The sequence below is a fragment of the Lynx canadensis genome, chromosome F2 (assembly GCF_007474595.2).
Source record: "Lynx canadensis isolate LIC74 chromosome F2, mLynCan4.pri.v2, whole genome shotgun sequence".
NCBI classification, from domain to species: Eukaryota; Metazoa; Chordata; class Mammalia; order Carnivora; family Felidae; genus Lynx; species Lynx canadensis.
In genome coordinates, this window is record NC_044320.2 from 64892860 (window position 1) to 64908763 (window position 15904).

Here is a 15904-nt window from a genome sequence, read left to right on the forward strand (position 1 = left end):
TTTCTCAAATATTCTTATTTCAATAAAGGTCAGTTTTTTCCCTTTTATCTGAATGTTCATATTTCCACCCAAAGTCCCTAAGATTCCTGGCATGCCCTGAGGATATAGGGTTTATGTTTTGTTAACCTTTTTAAAAATAAGGCTAGGGGCACCCAGCTCTGTCGGTTGGGCATCCCACTTTGGCTCAAGTCATGATCTCTTGGCTCTGGAGTTTGAGCCCCATGTCGGCCTCTGTGCTGGCAGCTCTCAGCCTGGAGCCTGCTTCGGATTCTGTCTTCCTCCCTCTCTCTCTCTGCCCTTAACCCCACTCGTGCTCTGTCTCTGTCTCTCTGCCTCTCTCTCTCTCTCTCTCTCAAAAATAAATAAATATTAAAAAAATTTTTTTAAAAAGGCTAAATATTGATAGAATTTATATTCAGTGAGATCCTGACAGCTGGCAAAATGTTTTAAAAGAGGAATCTTCTCTATTTCTATTTATCTATCCTTAATACTTTGAAGCGCACTTGTTGGAACAGTGGGATTCATTGAACCAGGAAGCTAAAGAGAAGGTAATGGTCCCATGGCACTGCAGAAAGTTTGTCTTTATGATGAAACAGACCTCCAGGTCTGGGATTGATTCTGGGTGTAACACTGGGAGAATTGCTTCCACTCTTTGTTTTTTTTAAATGTTTGTTTATTTTGAGAGACAACGTAGGGGAGAGGCAAAGAGAGAAAGAGAGACAATTCCAAACAGGCTCCATGCTGTCAGTACAGAGCCCGATGCAAGGCTCGATCTCACAAACTGTGAGAGCATAACCTGAGTCGAAATCAAGAGTTGCTGCTGAACTTACTGAGCCACCCAGGAGCCCCTGAGAAGTTACTTAAACTTTTGAACCATAGTTTCCTCATCAGTAAAATGAGGGCAATAAAACCTTCTTCATAATGTACAGAACTAAAATGAAGTAATAAGTGTGATTACATTGCCATATAGAAAGCAATACAAAATGACTGCTATTTTGGGGCACCTGGGTGGTTCAGTTCCTGTCTCCTCCTCTTTCTCTGCCCCTCCCCTGTTCTGTCTCAAAATAAATATACATTTTAAAAAATGATAGCTATTTTATTTCATTATTTTTACAGAGTTCCACATAATAACTGTTGACTGGATGATGTATGTATTGATCTTTGAATGGAAGATTGGCTGCCAAATGAAGCTATCAACCGCAAATTAAAAAGTGACACAAGTCACAGTTGACAATACAAATGAGAATACACTTGAGATCAAGTTAGGTCTTGACTATGTGATCTAAGCACTTTCCCAAAATGTACATGGTATTTTGCTCCTGCTGTTTTCCTCCATCAAACAGTCTGTCTAACAGGAGTGAGGAAGACACCAGCAAGGCCAGGCAGCAGTCAAATTGGTTGTGCTTTACCAACATAGACTTTTGTAGAGAAAACTTTTATTTTTAACTCAGTATTTTTTAAATTCAATATTTTAAAATATGTAGATAAAATTACTGCTCCTCAATGCTTTAAAGAGAAAAACAATTAGAATATTTGAAGGTTTTCAGCTTGACATTATAGTTTTAATTCCTTATAATAATGTCATTTTCCTCATTCAATAGTTTGTTCTTCATGGACTGGTATTTCTCTTTCACAACTCATACAGTGTTCTAGAGATAGTGGGATATAATGCAATTCCCAAATGAATGTATGCTAACCAAAGATGCTCTCAACATCACTGAAACTTTTGCTATCCTTCCTTCTTAGTAAAAAAGGTGATAACCTTCTGAAAGTAACTGACAAACAGGCAGAAGTGTTATCCAGTATCTGTTTATAAACATACAAAAGCAGTGAAAAAGATTGTTTGGGTTTGTGGAATCTGTAAGACGGTATGAACAGAGAGGGAAAACTAAGTCTCATTATTTTTATAAATTTAGGGGGAATGAAGTCATCAAACAAGAAAGAAAATCTTTAATTACTACACAAAATGAAACAGATTTTTTCCAGAGATTTAGAATTTTAGCCTCTGAGATCATTTTAAAAGCATTTTTTCGGGGTGCCTGGGTGGCTCAGCTGTTTAAGTGTCCAACTCTTGATTTCAGCTCAGGTCATGACCTCATAGTTGGTGGGGTCAAGCCCCACGTCGGGCTGTGCACTGACAGTGAGGAGCCTCCTTGGGTTTCTCTCTCTCCTCTCCCCTCTCCCCACTCACACACTTGTTCTCTCTCTCTCAAATAAATAAACATTTAAAACAAATAAATAAAAGATTTTTTTCTAAAAAGAACAATAATTACCCACCATATAGGTTCTCATTTAATCATTAAAAATTTTTTTTAGGGGGCGCCTGGGTGGCTCAGTCAGTTAAGCGTCCGACTTCAGCTCAGGTCATGATCTCGCGGTTCGTGAGTTCAAGCCCCGCGTTGGGCTCTGTGCCATCAGCTCAGAGCCTGGACCCTGTTTCAGATTCTGTGCCTCCCTCTCTCTCTCTGACCCTCCCCCCGTTCATGCTCTGTCTCTCTCTGTTTCAAAAATAAATATACGTTAAAAAAATTTTTTTAATGTTTATTTTGGGGAGAGAGAGACAGAGAGACAGAGACACAGAGTATGAGCCGGGGAGAGGCGGAGAGGGAGACACAGAATCCGAAGCAGGCTCTAGGCTTTGAGCTGTCAGCACAGAGCCTGACACAGGGCTGGAACTCACAAACTGTGAGATCATGACCTGAGTCAAAGCCCGATGCTTAACCAACTGAGCCACCCAGGTGTCCCGTATTTAATTATTTAAAAATATACCGGCATTCAAAAGAACTACAAGTCTGATCTAAAATTATTTCAATTTTTTAAAAAAAGCTATTTTTAAAAAAAACAAAACTTCTAGTTGAAGCTTTTGCTTTTCTGGAATCAGTCTAGAAAAACAGAAGGGAAGTCATGGCAACTGGTAGATAATAGTAACTAGATGTAACAATGGCACCAGTGGTGAAATTGAATGCAGATGTGGTGATCCAGCATGGACAAGTGGCAAGACTCGCACAGTTTTGCTGGTTCATCTTGAAATGCCTTAATACTGAGATACTCCCGGGGTCCTAACAAAAACAAAACAGTGAAATACATCTGTAAGCTCCTAGGATAAAAATCCCTTACCATGGTGCATAAATCCATTGTCACAGAGTCCGACGCCAAATATCATTGCCTCTTCTCTGGTACGGCAATCCCCCTGTTAACCACATAAAAATATACCACAACTTAATAGGCAACTAAAGGCTTTGTTCTGTCTTTAACTCATTTGACATTCCCAGCATGACACTGACAAAGCCATTCATTTATTACACCATACATTACTTTTGTAAGCCCAGAATGTACCTAATTGCTATATATCTATATAGATTTACAGATAGATATATTTATCCACTTGATTATGAAAATACCTTTTTTTGACATTAAGTGAAAAGCAAAGATTTAATATTTCCTGAGAAAAACCACAGTGTTTAAATATGAAAATATATAAGTTAACTTAAATTTATTGCTACTACAAATGATCCCTTTCTCTTATTTTTTCAATCTTGTACACCAACTGTGCAGCCAGAAAATAACCAAATACTGAAAACACACTAAATAAAATTAATGAAATCATTGTGCATGATCTGTGCTGTCACTTTCCTGGCCTTGTTCTTTAAGGACACCTAAAGAAATCAACTACTGTCAGATGACTTGTAAGACACTGAAAGTAGGTTGTCTGGCTGAGCCTACGTGCAAGCTTCTCTGTCACTATCCTGCAGAGAAAATAATCAGATCATACAACTGAAGCAATAAAGAAAGCCCAATACAACCTTCTCATATGTTTTTATCTAGAAAACTTCTGGTTTATTCATATTAAGAATTAATTCATATTAAGAATATATTCATATATACGAATACGTGTGTGTGTGTGTGTGTGTGTGTGTGTGTGTGTGTATAAACCTTACAGTTGTAAGTTTTGTGGTTATAAAGTGCTGTCTCATCTTATTTCTTCCTAGTCAGGTTGGCCCCTTACTGTTGCCTGAACTCTGTGCTTATTTTCATCCTTGCTTTCACGCTTCTAATCATTCACGTACAATGCATGTTTTGTATGTTTTGTCCACTCATTTGTTTTAAAGTATCTGTTGTTAGTCCTAACAAATTATTCTAATATCCCTGTGCCTGTTTCTCTGTTAGATAATAATTCCAGTAAGTAGTAATAAACACTTGTGAAAATAAAATCCAGAGAGTTTAAGTGACCTGTCCAACTTTGCAAAACTATGTATCAGCAGAACCATCATCAGATGCTAGGTTACCGAAGTCCCAGTCCATTGTCCCAATTTCTCCTACATAGAATTTCTAAAGACATTATTGTAACAGACCCTTAAGAAAATCTGAAGAAAAAAAATAATTGCAACCTGGTCCAGCTTTTGAGCAACTTATTCTATTCTTCTAATGCTCACACTTGAAAAGAAAAAAAAAAAAAAAAAAAAGAAAAAAAAGCCAAAAAGAGAAATATTGTTTGCTCATTGATTTCCATGGAGTCAGAACTTTATTTATTAAGCACCAAATTTTGCTTCAAAACAAAACAACTTTCTTCAGTTTTCTCACAGAGTCAACATATAGTACAAGTTCATGGGAATTCTATGAGATTATAATTTCTATGTGAAACCCTAATTCTGATACAGAATTAGAATTCTGGTACAGAACCAATTCCAATGACACGTATTGACCACAATGTTATAAAAGGCTCTGACTCTAGTAAGCCCACTGGATAAGTGAATTAGTTTTTATCTAAAGGTAATTGGTTTAATCTAAAATCTTAACTTCAAAATAGAATACACACTTGCATGAAAGTTCAGTGTATGTGAATAGGTACACTTCAGTGATACTCAAATTACACTTAGTTTTCTTGATGGATCTCAGTTGATATTTTAAAAATAGGAACATCTTCCTCTTGAGAAACCGTATAACATAAAAATCAAGTTTGAAGACTCTGAAGTCAGATTACCTAGATTCAACTCCTAACTCTGCTTCATATTAGCTGTATACACTTGGCCAATGTATCTCACTGCGTCCCATCTGGGATTAAAAAAAAGTTCCTAAACCATCTCAAAGTTTAAAGCAGCAGTGAAAGTAACTCAGCAACTTCTATTTATCTATTTACCTGTGCAATTAACCAGTCTATCAGTTTGTTGGCCATGACTACAGATTTGTAGGTTCTTAAATGGTAGTCTTTATCTCTACAAAGGAAACAGAAGCCAAAACCATTAAGCAAGAGGACAAGTAAGCACAGGAAAACATTTCATTGAATATCAGTGTGCAACAGAAGATTCTATACAATCTGAACCTATTGTCCAAATTATGTGCAAATAAGAGAGGTTTACAAGGTATATATAACACTTGAAAACTCCTCCATTAGCTCATATCAGAAGAGACCCACAATGATATCCAAGCAGGACATTTCTTCTTTGACATTTTCTTATATACCAAGTAGATTATTACTGTTTTATTATCTGATAATAACATAGCTAGAAATATAATATCTCATTAATAAAAGAATAACAAAATAGAACTTCTTCCCTTAAAACAAGATAGACTCTACACACACACACACACACACACACACACACAAGTCCTCAAAATGTAGAGAATAAAGCAACCCTTTTATTCCTGAATTCTCCAGGAAGGCTGGATTCGCACGAGAAGATTATTCGTTCGGCTCAGCTGCAGTGGCAGATAGCAAGGCTGTCCTGAGGTAAACATGCTGAGAACCCTGTCATTCATTTTGTCTGATCAGAGCACGGACAAGTGACACGACATCTCCAGGGAACCAAGGGAACCAGCCGACTGTACATCAGCCTATCCTTTCAGTAGACTTCTCAGATCTGAGAAATCACTCAAAGTTAAGTTAGATACCAACAAAGTGTTCCTGATCAGAATGGGGCCCCAAGGGCAGAAATCTATAATTCATTCATTTTGCAGGGCTGGATCAAAGGGAAAATGACAGTCTTTTCAAAATGTCAAAAGATCCAAACCTCAAACAACTTGAAGTGATAAATAATTACTAGCTCTGTTCACAGTTCTTCAGCCCGTCAGCAATTTACAATTAATGCTTACCTCATCTTATCCACTTTCATAAAAAAAAAAAAGTCCCTCAAATATGGTTGAAATTTCTGAGATTTTAGTAATAAAAACACTAGGTTAGCCAGTAATCACAGCAGATTCTTTTTTTAAAAAATCCTTTTAGGGGCGCTTGGGTGGCTCAGTTGATTAAGCATGGAACTTCAGCTCAGGTCACGATCTCACGGTTTGTGACTTGCAGCCCCACATCAGATCCTCTGCCTCCCCTCGCTGTCTGCCCCTCCCCACACATAAGCCCACACGCTGTCTCAAAAATAAATAAACACTAAAAAACTCTTTTAAAATCTATCTCCATGTTTCTGATACCTCAGTACCCATTTCATTTTGGTTTCCATAAACATCAATAAGAAGGAAAAGGGCACTCAGTCTATTATAAACCACATGTGGACCTGTGAATTCTTCACCCAAGCAATTTTTCTTTTTGTAAGCAGAGTTCACACATATTAAAAGCATGACTATCATACATTCCATCCGTTGTATGGCTTTTTTTTCCTATAAATTCTCCCTTGACAACTCATAAACAATTGTCATTTCTAGCCAAAGAATAATTCCTTCATATCAGCTCGTACGGAAGGTAACCTTCTTGATAAGAAGTCCCCTACGGCTAAGAGATCTTTTCAGAGTACATTTTCTCACATACAAAATGTACCTAGGTACACAGGTGACATGAAAAATGTAACCACTATTGCTTTTTATTAGTTTAGCAGGAAAACAAATTTAAGTAGCCAATTAGTACTGAGTGAAGTAACCATCTTTTAGTACTAAGTTATCCAAAATAATTGCAGGGTGTCTGCTAGAAACCTAGCAGAGAATCCATAAATATGGGTTCGTTTTCACTTCTTTTCACTTCACAAAACTTGTTTGTGAATGTGAACAGGGCACTTTCAGAAGTGATGGGCAAGATTCTGTTTCTTCCTCCAGGATCTGCACCATGTTCTCTATAAAACATTAGTGGGCATTCCATTATACGTAAACAGCAACTTCTGAATTTTATTGTTTGTTTTTTAAGCTCTGAGTTTCTTTGGAATTGGAAACCAGAATGAAAAACAGAAACATGGCACATCAAACATTTGGATTCCATAGCCATGAACTGAAAAGCCTCTTCATTCATTGTGGAAATAATACATCCATTTTTTTTGTTCTATGTGAATATTAAGCTTCAGTTAATAAACTCTGAATGATATCTGCCCATTGGAAATTAGTGTAACATTACACTACATTCTTTAAGTGTATATGTTACAAAAATACAATAATACTCCTGAACATTTTTATTAGTAACAATAAAAAACTCAGTTTTCTGCTGTCTTTTTAAAGACATAAACTGAAAATTAATTATGATTCCACTACAAAAAGACAGGCATATCTCTTCAGAAGGAAAATCATGGTTGAGAACAAAATTATAAAATTTTACTTATTAACTCCAAAATAATTTTTAATTTTCAAGTACAAAATCTTTTCTTTGGATAAAAAAGTATTAGAAGGAAATATTATGAAAATACACATCCAAGTTTCGATTATACAATTTAATGAAAAAAAAAAACAATATACAGTAATCATAGTATTTCCAAATCCTCTCCCAGTCAACTATTACTTACTAAATATTAACTCTGGATTATTTCATTATCAAACCTGTAGTTTAGTATGAATTAATGGCAAATAATTTTAGAAATCAGAATAAAAAGAATGGAAGAAACTGCATAAATAGAGCCTCAGAAAATTTAGGAATATTTTAAGATAAGTTATTACTTAAAATAATCTTTAGGGGCGCCTGGGTGGCGCAGTCGGTTAAGCGTCCGACTTCAGCCAGGTCACGATCTCTCGGTCCGTGAGTTCGAGCCCCGCATCGGGCTCTGGGTTGATGGCTCAGAGCCTGGAGCCTGTTTCCGATTCTGTGTCTCCCTCTCTCTCTGCCCCTCGCCCGTTCATGCTCTGTCTCTCTCTGTCCCAAAAATAAATAAACGTTGAAAAAAAAAATTTTTTTTTAAAAAATAATCTTTAAAAGTAAACTTTTCACTTATGGAAGAAAAACAAAATAAGCCAACAGGTTCCAACTGAAGGATATTTACCTAATATGTAACATAAATATTTCCCTGTAAGTTGTCCAAAAGTTAGAAATCAGACTCACCTTATCACTGGAGTAAACAGACTATGGAGACGGCAATATAATCTCACTCCCTATTATAAAATAAAGATATGTCAAAAACAAGGAAAATCACTCAAAGACAGACCAATGAAATTGTAAGACAAATAAATCCACCGTAAACATTCTGGAATCACTATATAATCTCTACCAATTTGAAAGTTATTCAACTATTATACTACATCAGAAAAATAATATAACTGAAACAATAAAAAGGGTTTTTAAAACTATTTTTCTTAAAATGTAAAATTTACAGACATAAGTAGAAAATAAATCTATGTAGCAATACCTCATACTACACATTCATTATATGTCAATATAAATTTTGTCAAGTGTGCAAACAAAACTGTCACATAAATTTTATATATTTACATTATTTTTTAACTTATTCAAGTATAATGGCCACTTGTTACTACAAGTGACATTGTTTTCAATGTATACGATCTTCTGAGTAATGCAATTTCATTACTTCCATTTAGAACTACAGAAGAGAACAAAAAAAGTGAACCCTAAAACTCTTTAAACAGCAAGAAGAATTGAGAGGCTTGCTTACCTATGCCATTTTCTATGGCATAAGAATTCTTTTAAGTCTCTCAAAAGCATTTCATCCTGGTAAAGTATGACATGAATTCTGCTATTGATAAAAGGTTCTGGGAGAGGATGTTACCTTTGAAATCACATCCTGCATCTCATTTCTTGGATAAAATGTTCCATCATCATAGCGAAATCTATATAACATCTGTTCTGGCTTGAATTGATGCTTATCAGTAACTAAGAACATAGAAACAATATATTAAAATACTGACAATATAAAAAGTGGCAAATACAAACAAATTTATAAAATACAAATTCCCAAACATTGAAACTTGGAGTTTTACTAAAAACTTTTGTTTTCCTAACACAGTAATACTATTTCAGTAAGATTCATGGTAAGATTTTGTTATATGATACATTTATAGTTTCCATATAATGATTTAGGAAATAGAGTTTAGCAACATTCAACCAGCATAGTATGCTGCACGTGTATAGTGTATTATTTTATTTATATAAATATACAAAGTTGTATTTTCTATTTCTCCACAATGCCACAAAGTCAAGCAAAAAGGGCCCTTTAAAGAGTGGATAAAGAGTGGATAATCTAATTCGTGGGTTATAATTCAATTCTGAGTCCTAGAAGTGAATTTTAGTATTTATCTGTTTTACCCCACAGCAAACAGGCCAAGACCACACATACACCAATCTTGACCATTTATCCTGTGTTTGGAACTCTGGAGTAGATTATATAATTTCAATATGTAACTTATCCCAAAATTTCAACAGTTTTCTTAAGCTGAGAAATGCTATTCTTACATGTCATTTACTTTTTTTTTCTCAGCAGAAATGAGAACGGTCATCCTTCACTTTCATCCTTGAGATAAGACTTTCATATTCATAAAGACTCCTATTTAACTTCCTTTCAAGTTTTCTTCTTTTTAGGAGAAATTATTTTACACACAGTCTAACAAAGACTTTCTTTGGGAAAGAAAAAACCTCAAATTAAACCTCAAAGAGTTTATATTTAAATGTTTTATTTACAGGGAATGCAACATTTGCAGAAGAGATAATTTGCTGCAACAAGCTCTGTTTTCACGATTAGATGGAAGACTTTGACCTTTATCTTTGTTAAAAATGTTGAAGGGGGAGAAAAAGTTGTCAGAATTAATTTCCATGAACTACATTTGGTGAATCCAGAAGAAAGCCGAACGACTTATCTCTCACACACACACACACACACACACACACACACACACATACATACACACGTGAAGTTTCAGCTATTTTACCCCAACCTATCCAAACTATGTGCATGGCTTGCAGCCATCAGATCGACACAGGACTGCTGCCAAAGAAAGAAAGACAACACAGCCTTTTGGCATCTTTTTTTCCAGATCAAGCCAAAAAGAAAAAAAGCATGTGTGAAAGAAAAATAATATTGAGAGACATATTTTGAAATCTTATGGGTTGTTTCAAGACCAGTTATTTATTTCTTCTCAGCAATCTACCTCTTCTCATTTTTATCTCCTAAGATTCATTGAAATAAATGATTGTCTTGATATTTCAAAATTCAAGGAAACATTGGGCCCAAATGTCTCCTGCCACAATAAAAGAAGTGGTGGTTTAAAATTTCTATTCAAAATGGAGTGCTTTGTTGTATGGCAAACTCTTGTGACCTTGACAACTCATCTTGGGTTAATTTGCAACTCTTAGCTGTTGCCTTAAAAAAAACAGTGAATAGTTTTGCACTCAACTGCACTCCTCTGACTTCTTGAACATGGAAAATGGGTTTATGAGTTGTTGAGAGTTCGAGTTATCTTATTGGGAAGGTTGCTTAATGCCATCTTTTAAGCAACTATGCGATACAGTGATATTACTAGGGATACCCTGGTAAATGTTTAACAACTGGCTTTCTTGATGGTGGGAGAGAAGAAGTGCTGATTTGTAGTATTCACTAATTTCTGTGGTATTAAATAATCCCACACTGGTCAATTTCAAACTACCATAATAAAGTCACTGAACACAGAGTTAGACGAGCAGTGATACATTATTATTTACGATTTCCATCGCACAGAAATAATAGATTTTAAATAACACCAACAATAACAGATAGAAGAAAAATAACACCAAGAACATAGAAAACGTAGTACAACAATTAAGAAGTGATGAGTTTTAATAATATATGAACTTCAGGGTGCCTGGGTGGCTCACTCGGTTAAACATCCAACTTCGGCTCAGGTCACGATCTTGGAGTCCGTGGGTTTAAGCCCCACATCAGGCTCTGTGCTGACAGTTCATAGCCTGGAACCTGCTTCGGATTCTGTGTCTTCCTCTCTCTCTGCCCCTCCCCTGTTTGTGCTCTGCCCGCCCCCACCTCAAAAATAAACACTAAAAGATTTTTAAAATAATTTATGAACTTCGTTTCTAATACAATTTATGTACTATTTATTTAATTTTTAATAACAGCTGTGCCTCACAACGAGCTTGCAAATTTTTAAGAAATTTAATTACCAGCTCTCTTAAGTTTGTACAAGCCAACTTCACACACCACCGGATATAATGAATGAGGTCTCTGAATTCTTGCTTAAGCATTTATAATGTAAATAGTAGACTCAGACAAGAAAGTATTATCAGCATATCATACAGAAAGCATATGCTGCCTCAACCCAATAATTCCTGGTATAGCTGGGCTTTGCTTTTATGAAGTTCTCAACAATATAAGCAATGTGAATGATGGCAATAACAGTCAACTCTTTTTGCATGCTCTCTTTAAAACAGATGGTCCATTCAACTTTATTTTAGGAACTCTATTTCCACTAGAATGCAGCTGGAACCACATACCAATAAAACTAGCACGTATGGCTCATATTTCTCCATTCTAATAAAATTACTAATGTGAAATAGCATAATATGTTCTCTTACCCCTAGTTGTGGGGGGGACTGTACAGGTTAATTTCGGACACTTAAAAAGGGTGATTACTTTTAGCAACAAAAATTCTGTATGCCAAATCTAACATCACCACTGACCAAATCCTGATAAAAATAATAGTACAGGCCACTAAAATCAAACTGCGACAAACAATTGTTATAATTTCAAACTTTGCATTTGAAATTTCAAAATAAATTTTAATCCAGAATTTATCTCCTTCTTCCTTTTCAAAATGGTATTGGAGAAAAGTGGTGTCTGAGTTGGGGGATAAGTTGATTAGGACTGAAATTCTCTCATTCTGATATCCCTTATAAAAAAATCTTATGTTCTTGATGTTTTTTCTCATTAGAGGGAAGCAATTAAAAATATTGTGAGAGGGACTCTTGGGTGGCTCAGTCGGTTAAGCCTCCAACTCTTGATTTCAGCTCAGGTGACAAACTCATGGATCGTTGAGTTTCAGCCCGCATCGGGCTCCGTGTTGACAGTGTGGAGCCTGCTTGGGATTCTCTCTCTCACCTACTTTCTCTGCCCCAACCTTGATTGCTCGCTCTCTCTCTCTCTCTCTTTCTCTCTCCCTTTCTCAAAATAAAAAAACTTAAAAAAATATTGTGAGAAGCATTTTAACAGAATAAATAAGGGTGGTTCCCTCTCTATGGAACTCTGTAATTCCTTCAAGAGCTTCCAGCAGTTTTGAACAGAAGAACAGATAAGACACAAAAAGACTGTTCATAAAGATATTTAATAAATATTATTTCAACTCTACTTTGTACTAACTTACAATTAACATGAACATGTTTGAGTAGTTGTTCATGACTTCAGGCAAAGTAATAACAGCTTTGTCATTGTAAAGTCAGTAAAATTCCACCCATAAGAGTTATATCTTCAATTTCCAGAACCCAATGCACTATGCAAATAAGTAACTAATTATCATACAATTCCTAGATCACCTTTGATGAAAGATGAAAGCAAGAGTGGAAGGATGGCTTGAAAATAACCTAATAGCTCCTTTCAAAGGACATCCTCTCCCCACACCTTAACTTCTTCCGGCTTTGCAAATAAAATCTGTAACATACTTTAATCTATCATAAGATACCTCATAGTCAAAACAGGAAAACGTGACAAAATTAGTGTGTAACTCTAAAATATAGTAATAATCTGGGGCACCTGGGTGGCTCAGTCAGTTAAGTTTCTGCCTCTTAATTTCAGCTCAGGTCATTATTTCACAGTTGGGCTCTGTCCTGAGTGTGGAACCTGTTTAAGATTTTCTCTCTCCCTCTGCTCCTCCCCTGCTCCAAATAAATAAATAAATAAATAGTAATAATCCCATAGAAGTAAAAAATATTGCATTTTTTAAAGTCTTTTAAACAAATTTAAATAGCAACATCAATTGTTGATAACTTTAAGATCTTTTTTCTCTTATTTCTAGTTCATAATGGTTTGAAGTCACTCAAATTAACAACTTAAATTAACAATCATGAAAATCTCCACTGAAATAGAAATTTTGAAAGTTATTTTTATGACTATTACATGCTGACATCATCATAAAACACTGACAAGTTTATATAATGATTACTCTGTCTTTAATATAATTCCATAGATCTTATATTGATCTGGGAGCTATGCCTCAGTGGCAGAAATTGGATCACTGTTTAACAAATTGGTTTAGCTTTTGTCTTTCCTGAGCATGCAGCTACACTACACTTCTAAGTTTCTCTTGCAAGAAGTAAGGAGTGGCCACATAACTGAGTTGCACCCAAGGACATGCACACAAAAGGCACAATGGAAAGTGTACAGGCCCATTTAAAACAAACAAAACAAAACTCCACCACTCCTTCAAGGCAACCTTTAAGAGCCTTGCACTGAAGATCAGTGAGCCTTTATCAAACACCAAAACCCTGTGTGGGGGAGAACACCCAACCTCATCTACCAAAGACTGGACTTTACCTGAGTGACAAAGTAGCTTCTAGAATGTAAGCCACTAGATTGAAACTTATTTGTTACAGCAGCTAGTGTTAACCAATACTTTTCCTTCTCAGTGCTCTCTGCAAAACAAAAAAAGTTAATTTTCCCATCCTATTAGATTTCTGCCTTTCTGAAAGGAAATAGGTCAATAGCTGGATTGCCTGGTGAAGAGGATAAAAGGCTAGGCTTAAAAAAAACTACTAGACCATAAGAAATAAAGGTCATTAGTTCATGTTTACATACCTTAGAGCACCTAGCAGAGTATCTTACATGCAGAATGAAGGAAAGAGTCGGTAAGGAAAAAAATAAACCAAGGTGATCATAAACAGATTTTCCCTTCTTTGTTCTATTGGTAATACATAGTCCCTGGAAGTACGTGGTCTAAATGAGAAAGGAATCTCCTGATTTCTGAAGGTCAATGATTGTATGCAAAACCTCTCTACATTCCACCTACTTGAGCTTCAATGGACGACAGGACAAAACACATTCCCTTCTTGACCCAAGTATACACTTGGACGTGGGCTTTGATGAAAGGAAAAAGCAGCAGCAGAGAGGAAAGTCATGTAGCTCAACACTTTTTGGTATTTACTTATAAGTTTTTGGATGATGCTTTTTAGCATACTAGATGCTAAAGGGTGATTTCATAGTGTTAAAGAATCAAGTACAAAATCATATATAATTTATCGGTATTATCTGTTTACTCAAAATATAATTATTCATTGATTCATTTACTGAGCATATATTTATTGAGCATCTACATGTGATGGGCACTCCAGGTATTTACTATATATTAACTAACAAGACTCCTGTTCTTGTGGTACTTATATTGTGATTGGTGGCTAGAGTAGGTATGGGAGACAAAGAGAGAAGTAATAAATAAATAAAACAACATGATAATTTTAGCGAGTGATAAGTTCATGAAGAAAATTTCAAAAATTAAAAACGCAGTTTATTGGAATAATGGGATGAGTCAGAATGTCATTGAAGACGTGAGTCATGAATACTGAGACTTTTATCATTTCATTTTCTGGTGTATCTCTAGCACCTAGAAAGGTCCCTGGCATATATTAGGAACTAATAAATAATTGTTGAATGAGAATGGCAAGAACAAAGTTCCTAAATACACAGTCATCTTGGAGTGTTCAAGGGAGAGACAGAAAGCTGCAGTGGCCACAGTGTAATGAGTTAGGTATAATACCATGTGCTGACTCACAGAGGAAGTCAGGGGCCCTATCATGTGGGGCCTTATGGGCCATGGTAAGAGATCTAGACCACGGTAAGAGGTTCTGGACTTCTCTTTGAGTTTAATGGGACTCCAGTAGATGATTATAAGTAGGAGGATGCCTTGATCTTACATCTGTTTTAAAAGGTCTCTTCAGGGGCGCCTGGGTGGCGCAGTTGGTTAAGCGTCCGACTTCAGCCAGGTCACGATCTCGCGGTCCGTGAGTTCGAGCCCCGCGTCAGGCTCTGGGCTGATGGCTCGGAGCCTGGAGCCTGTTTCCGATTCTGTGTCTCCCTCTCTCTCTGCCCCTCCCCCGTTCATGCTCTGTCTCTCTCTGTCCCAAAAATAAATAAACGTTAAAAAAATAAATAAATAAAAAAATAAAAATAAAAGGTCTCTTCAGCTGTTATCTGAAGAGGAGGACCATAGGGATGGTGGACAAAAGTGGAAGCCAGGAAAGAGAAGATGGTGCTTGGGAGGAAGGTGGGATTCTGGAAGGGAGAGAAGTGGTCTGGTTCGGGACCTATTTTGGTGGTAGAGTTCACAGGGTTTGAGGGCATGAGGGATAAAAAGGAATTCCAGATGATTTCTATCTGGATAGATGGTGGCACATTACATCGGTGGCACCCAGTGCGGTGGGGAAAAACTGGGAGAATCTAGCTCATTTTCACCCCACTCTAATTAAAAACAAAAATGAACACTGAAATACCTTAGCTCAATAGCCGTATTTATTCACAATTACCTCTTTTTCTCTTCTCCCACATTTTGCATTAGAAATTCTTCAAGCTTGGGGTGCCTGGGTGGCTCAGTCGGTGAAGCGTCTGACTTTAGCTCAGGTCATGATCTCACAATTCGAGTTTGAGCCTTGCTTTGGGCTCTGTGCTGACAGCTCAGAGCCTGGAGCCTGCTTTGGATTCTATGTTTCCCTCTCTCTCTGCCCCTCCCTTGCTCATACTTTGTCTTTCTCAAAAACAAATACACATTAAAAAAAAATTTTTTTTTA

At 36.2% G+C, this 15904-nt stretch overlaps 1 protein-coding gene across 5 annotated transcripts in view; it reads right to left on the reverse strand.

Annotated features, from left to right (window-relative positions):
- PREX2 (phosphatidylinositol-3,4,5-trisphosphate dependent Rac exchange factor 2) overlaps positions 1-15904 on the reverse strand; it is a 299461-nt gene that overhangs the window by 152398 nt on the left and 131159 nt on the right. For all 5 annotated transcript variants that reach the window (XR_003966317.1, XR_003966315.1, XR_003966316.1 and 2 more), the window contains exons 12-15: positions 8922-9025; positions 8240-8289; positions 5138-5213; positions 3118-3190 (exon numbers count right to left, since the gene is read on the reverse strand). Coding sequence is in view for 2 of the 5 variants with exons in the window: in XM_030304277.1 (XP_030160137.1) it covers positions 3118-3190; positions 5138-5213; positions 8240-8289; positions 8922-9025 (303 nt within the window). In the remaining 3 variants the exon portion in view is untranslated. The remainder of the gene's footprint in view (positions 1-3117; positions 3191-5137; positions 5214-8239; positions 8290-8921; positions 9026-15904) is intronic.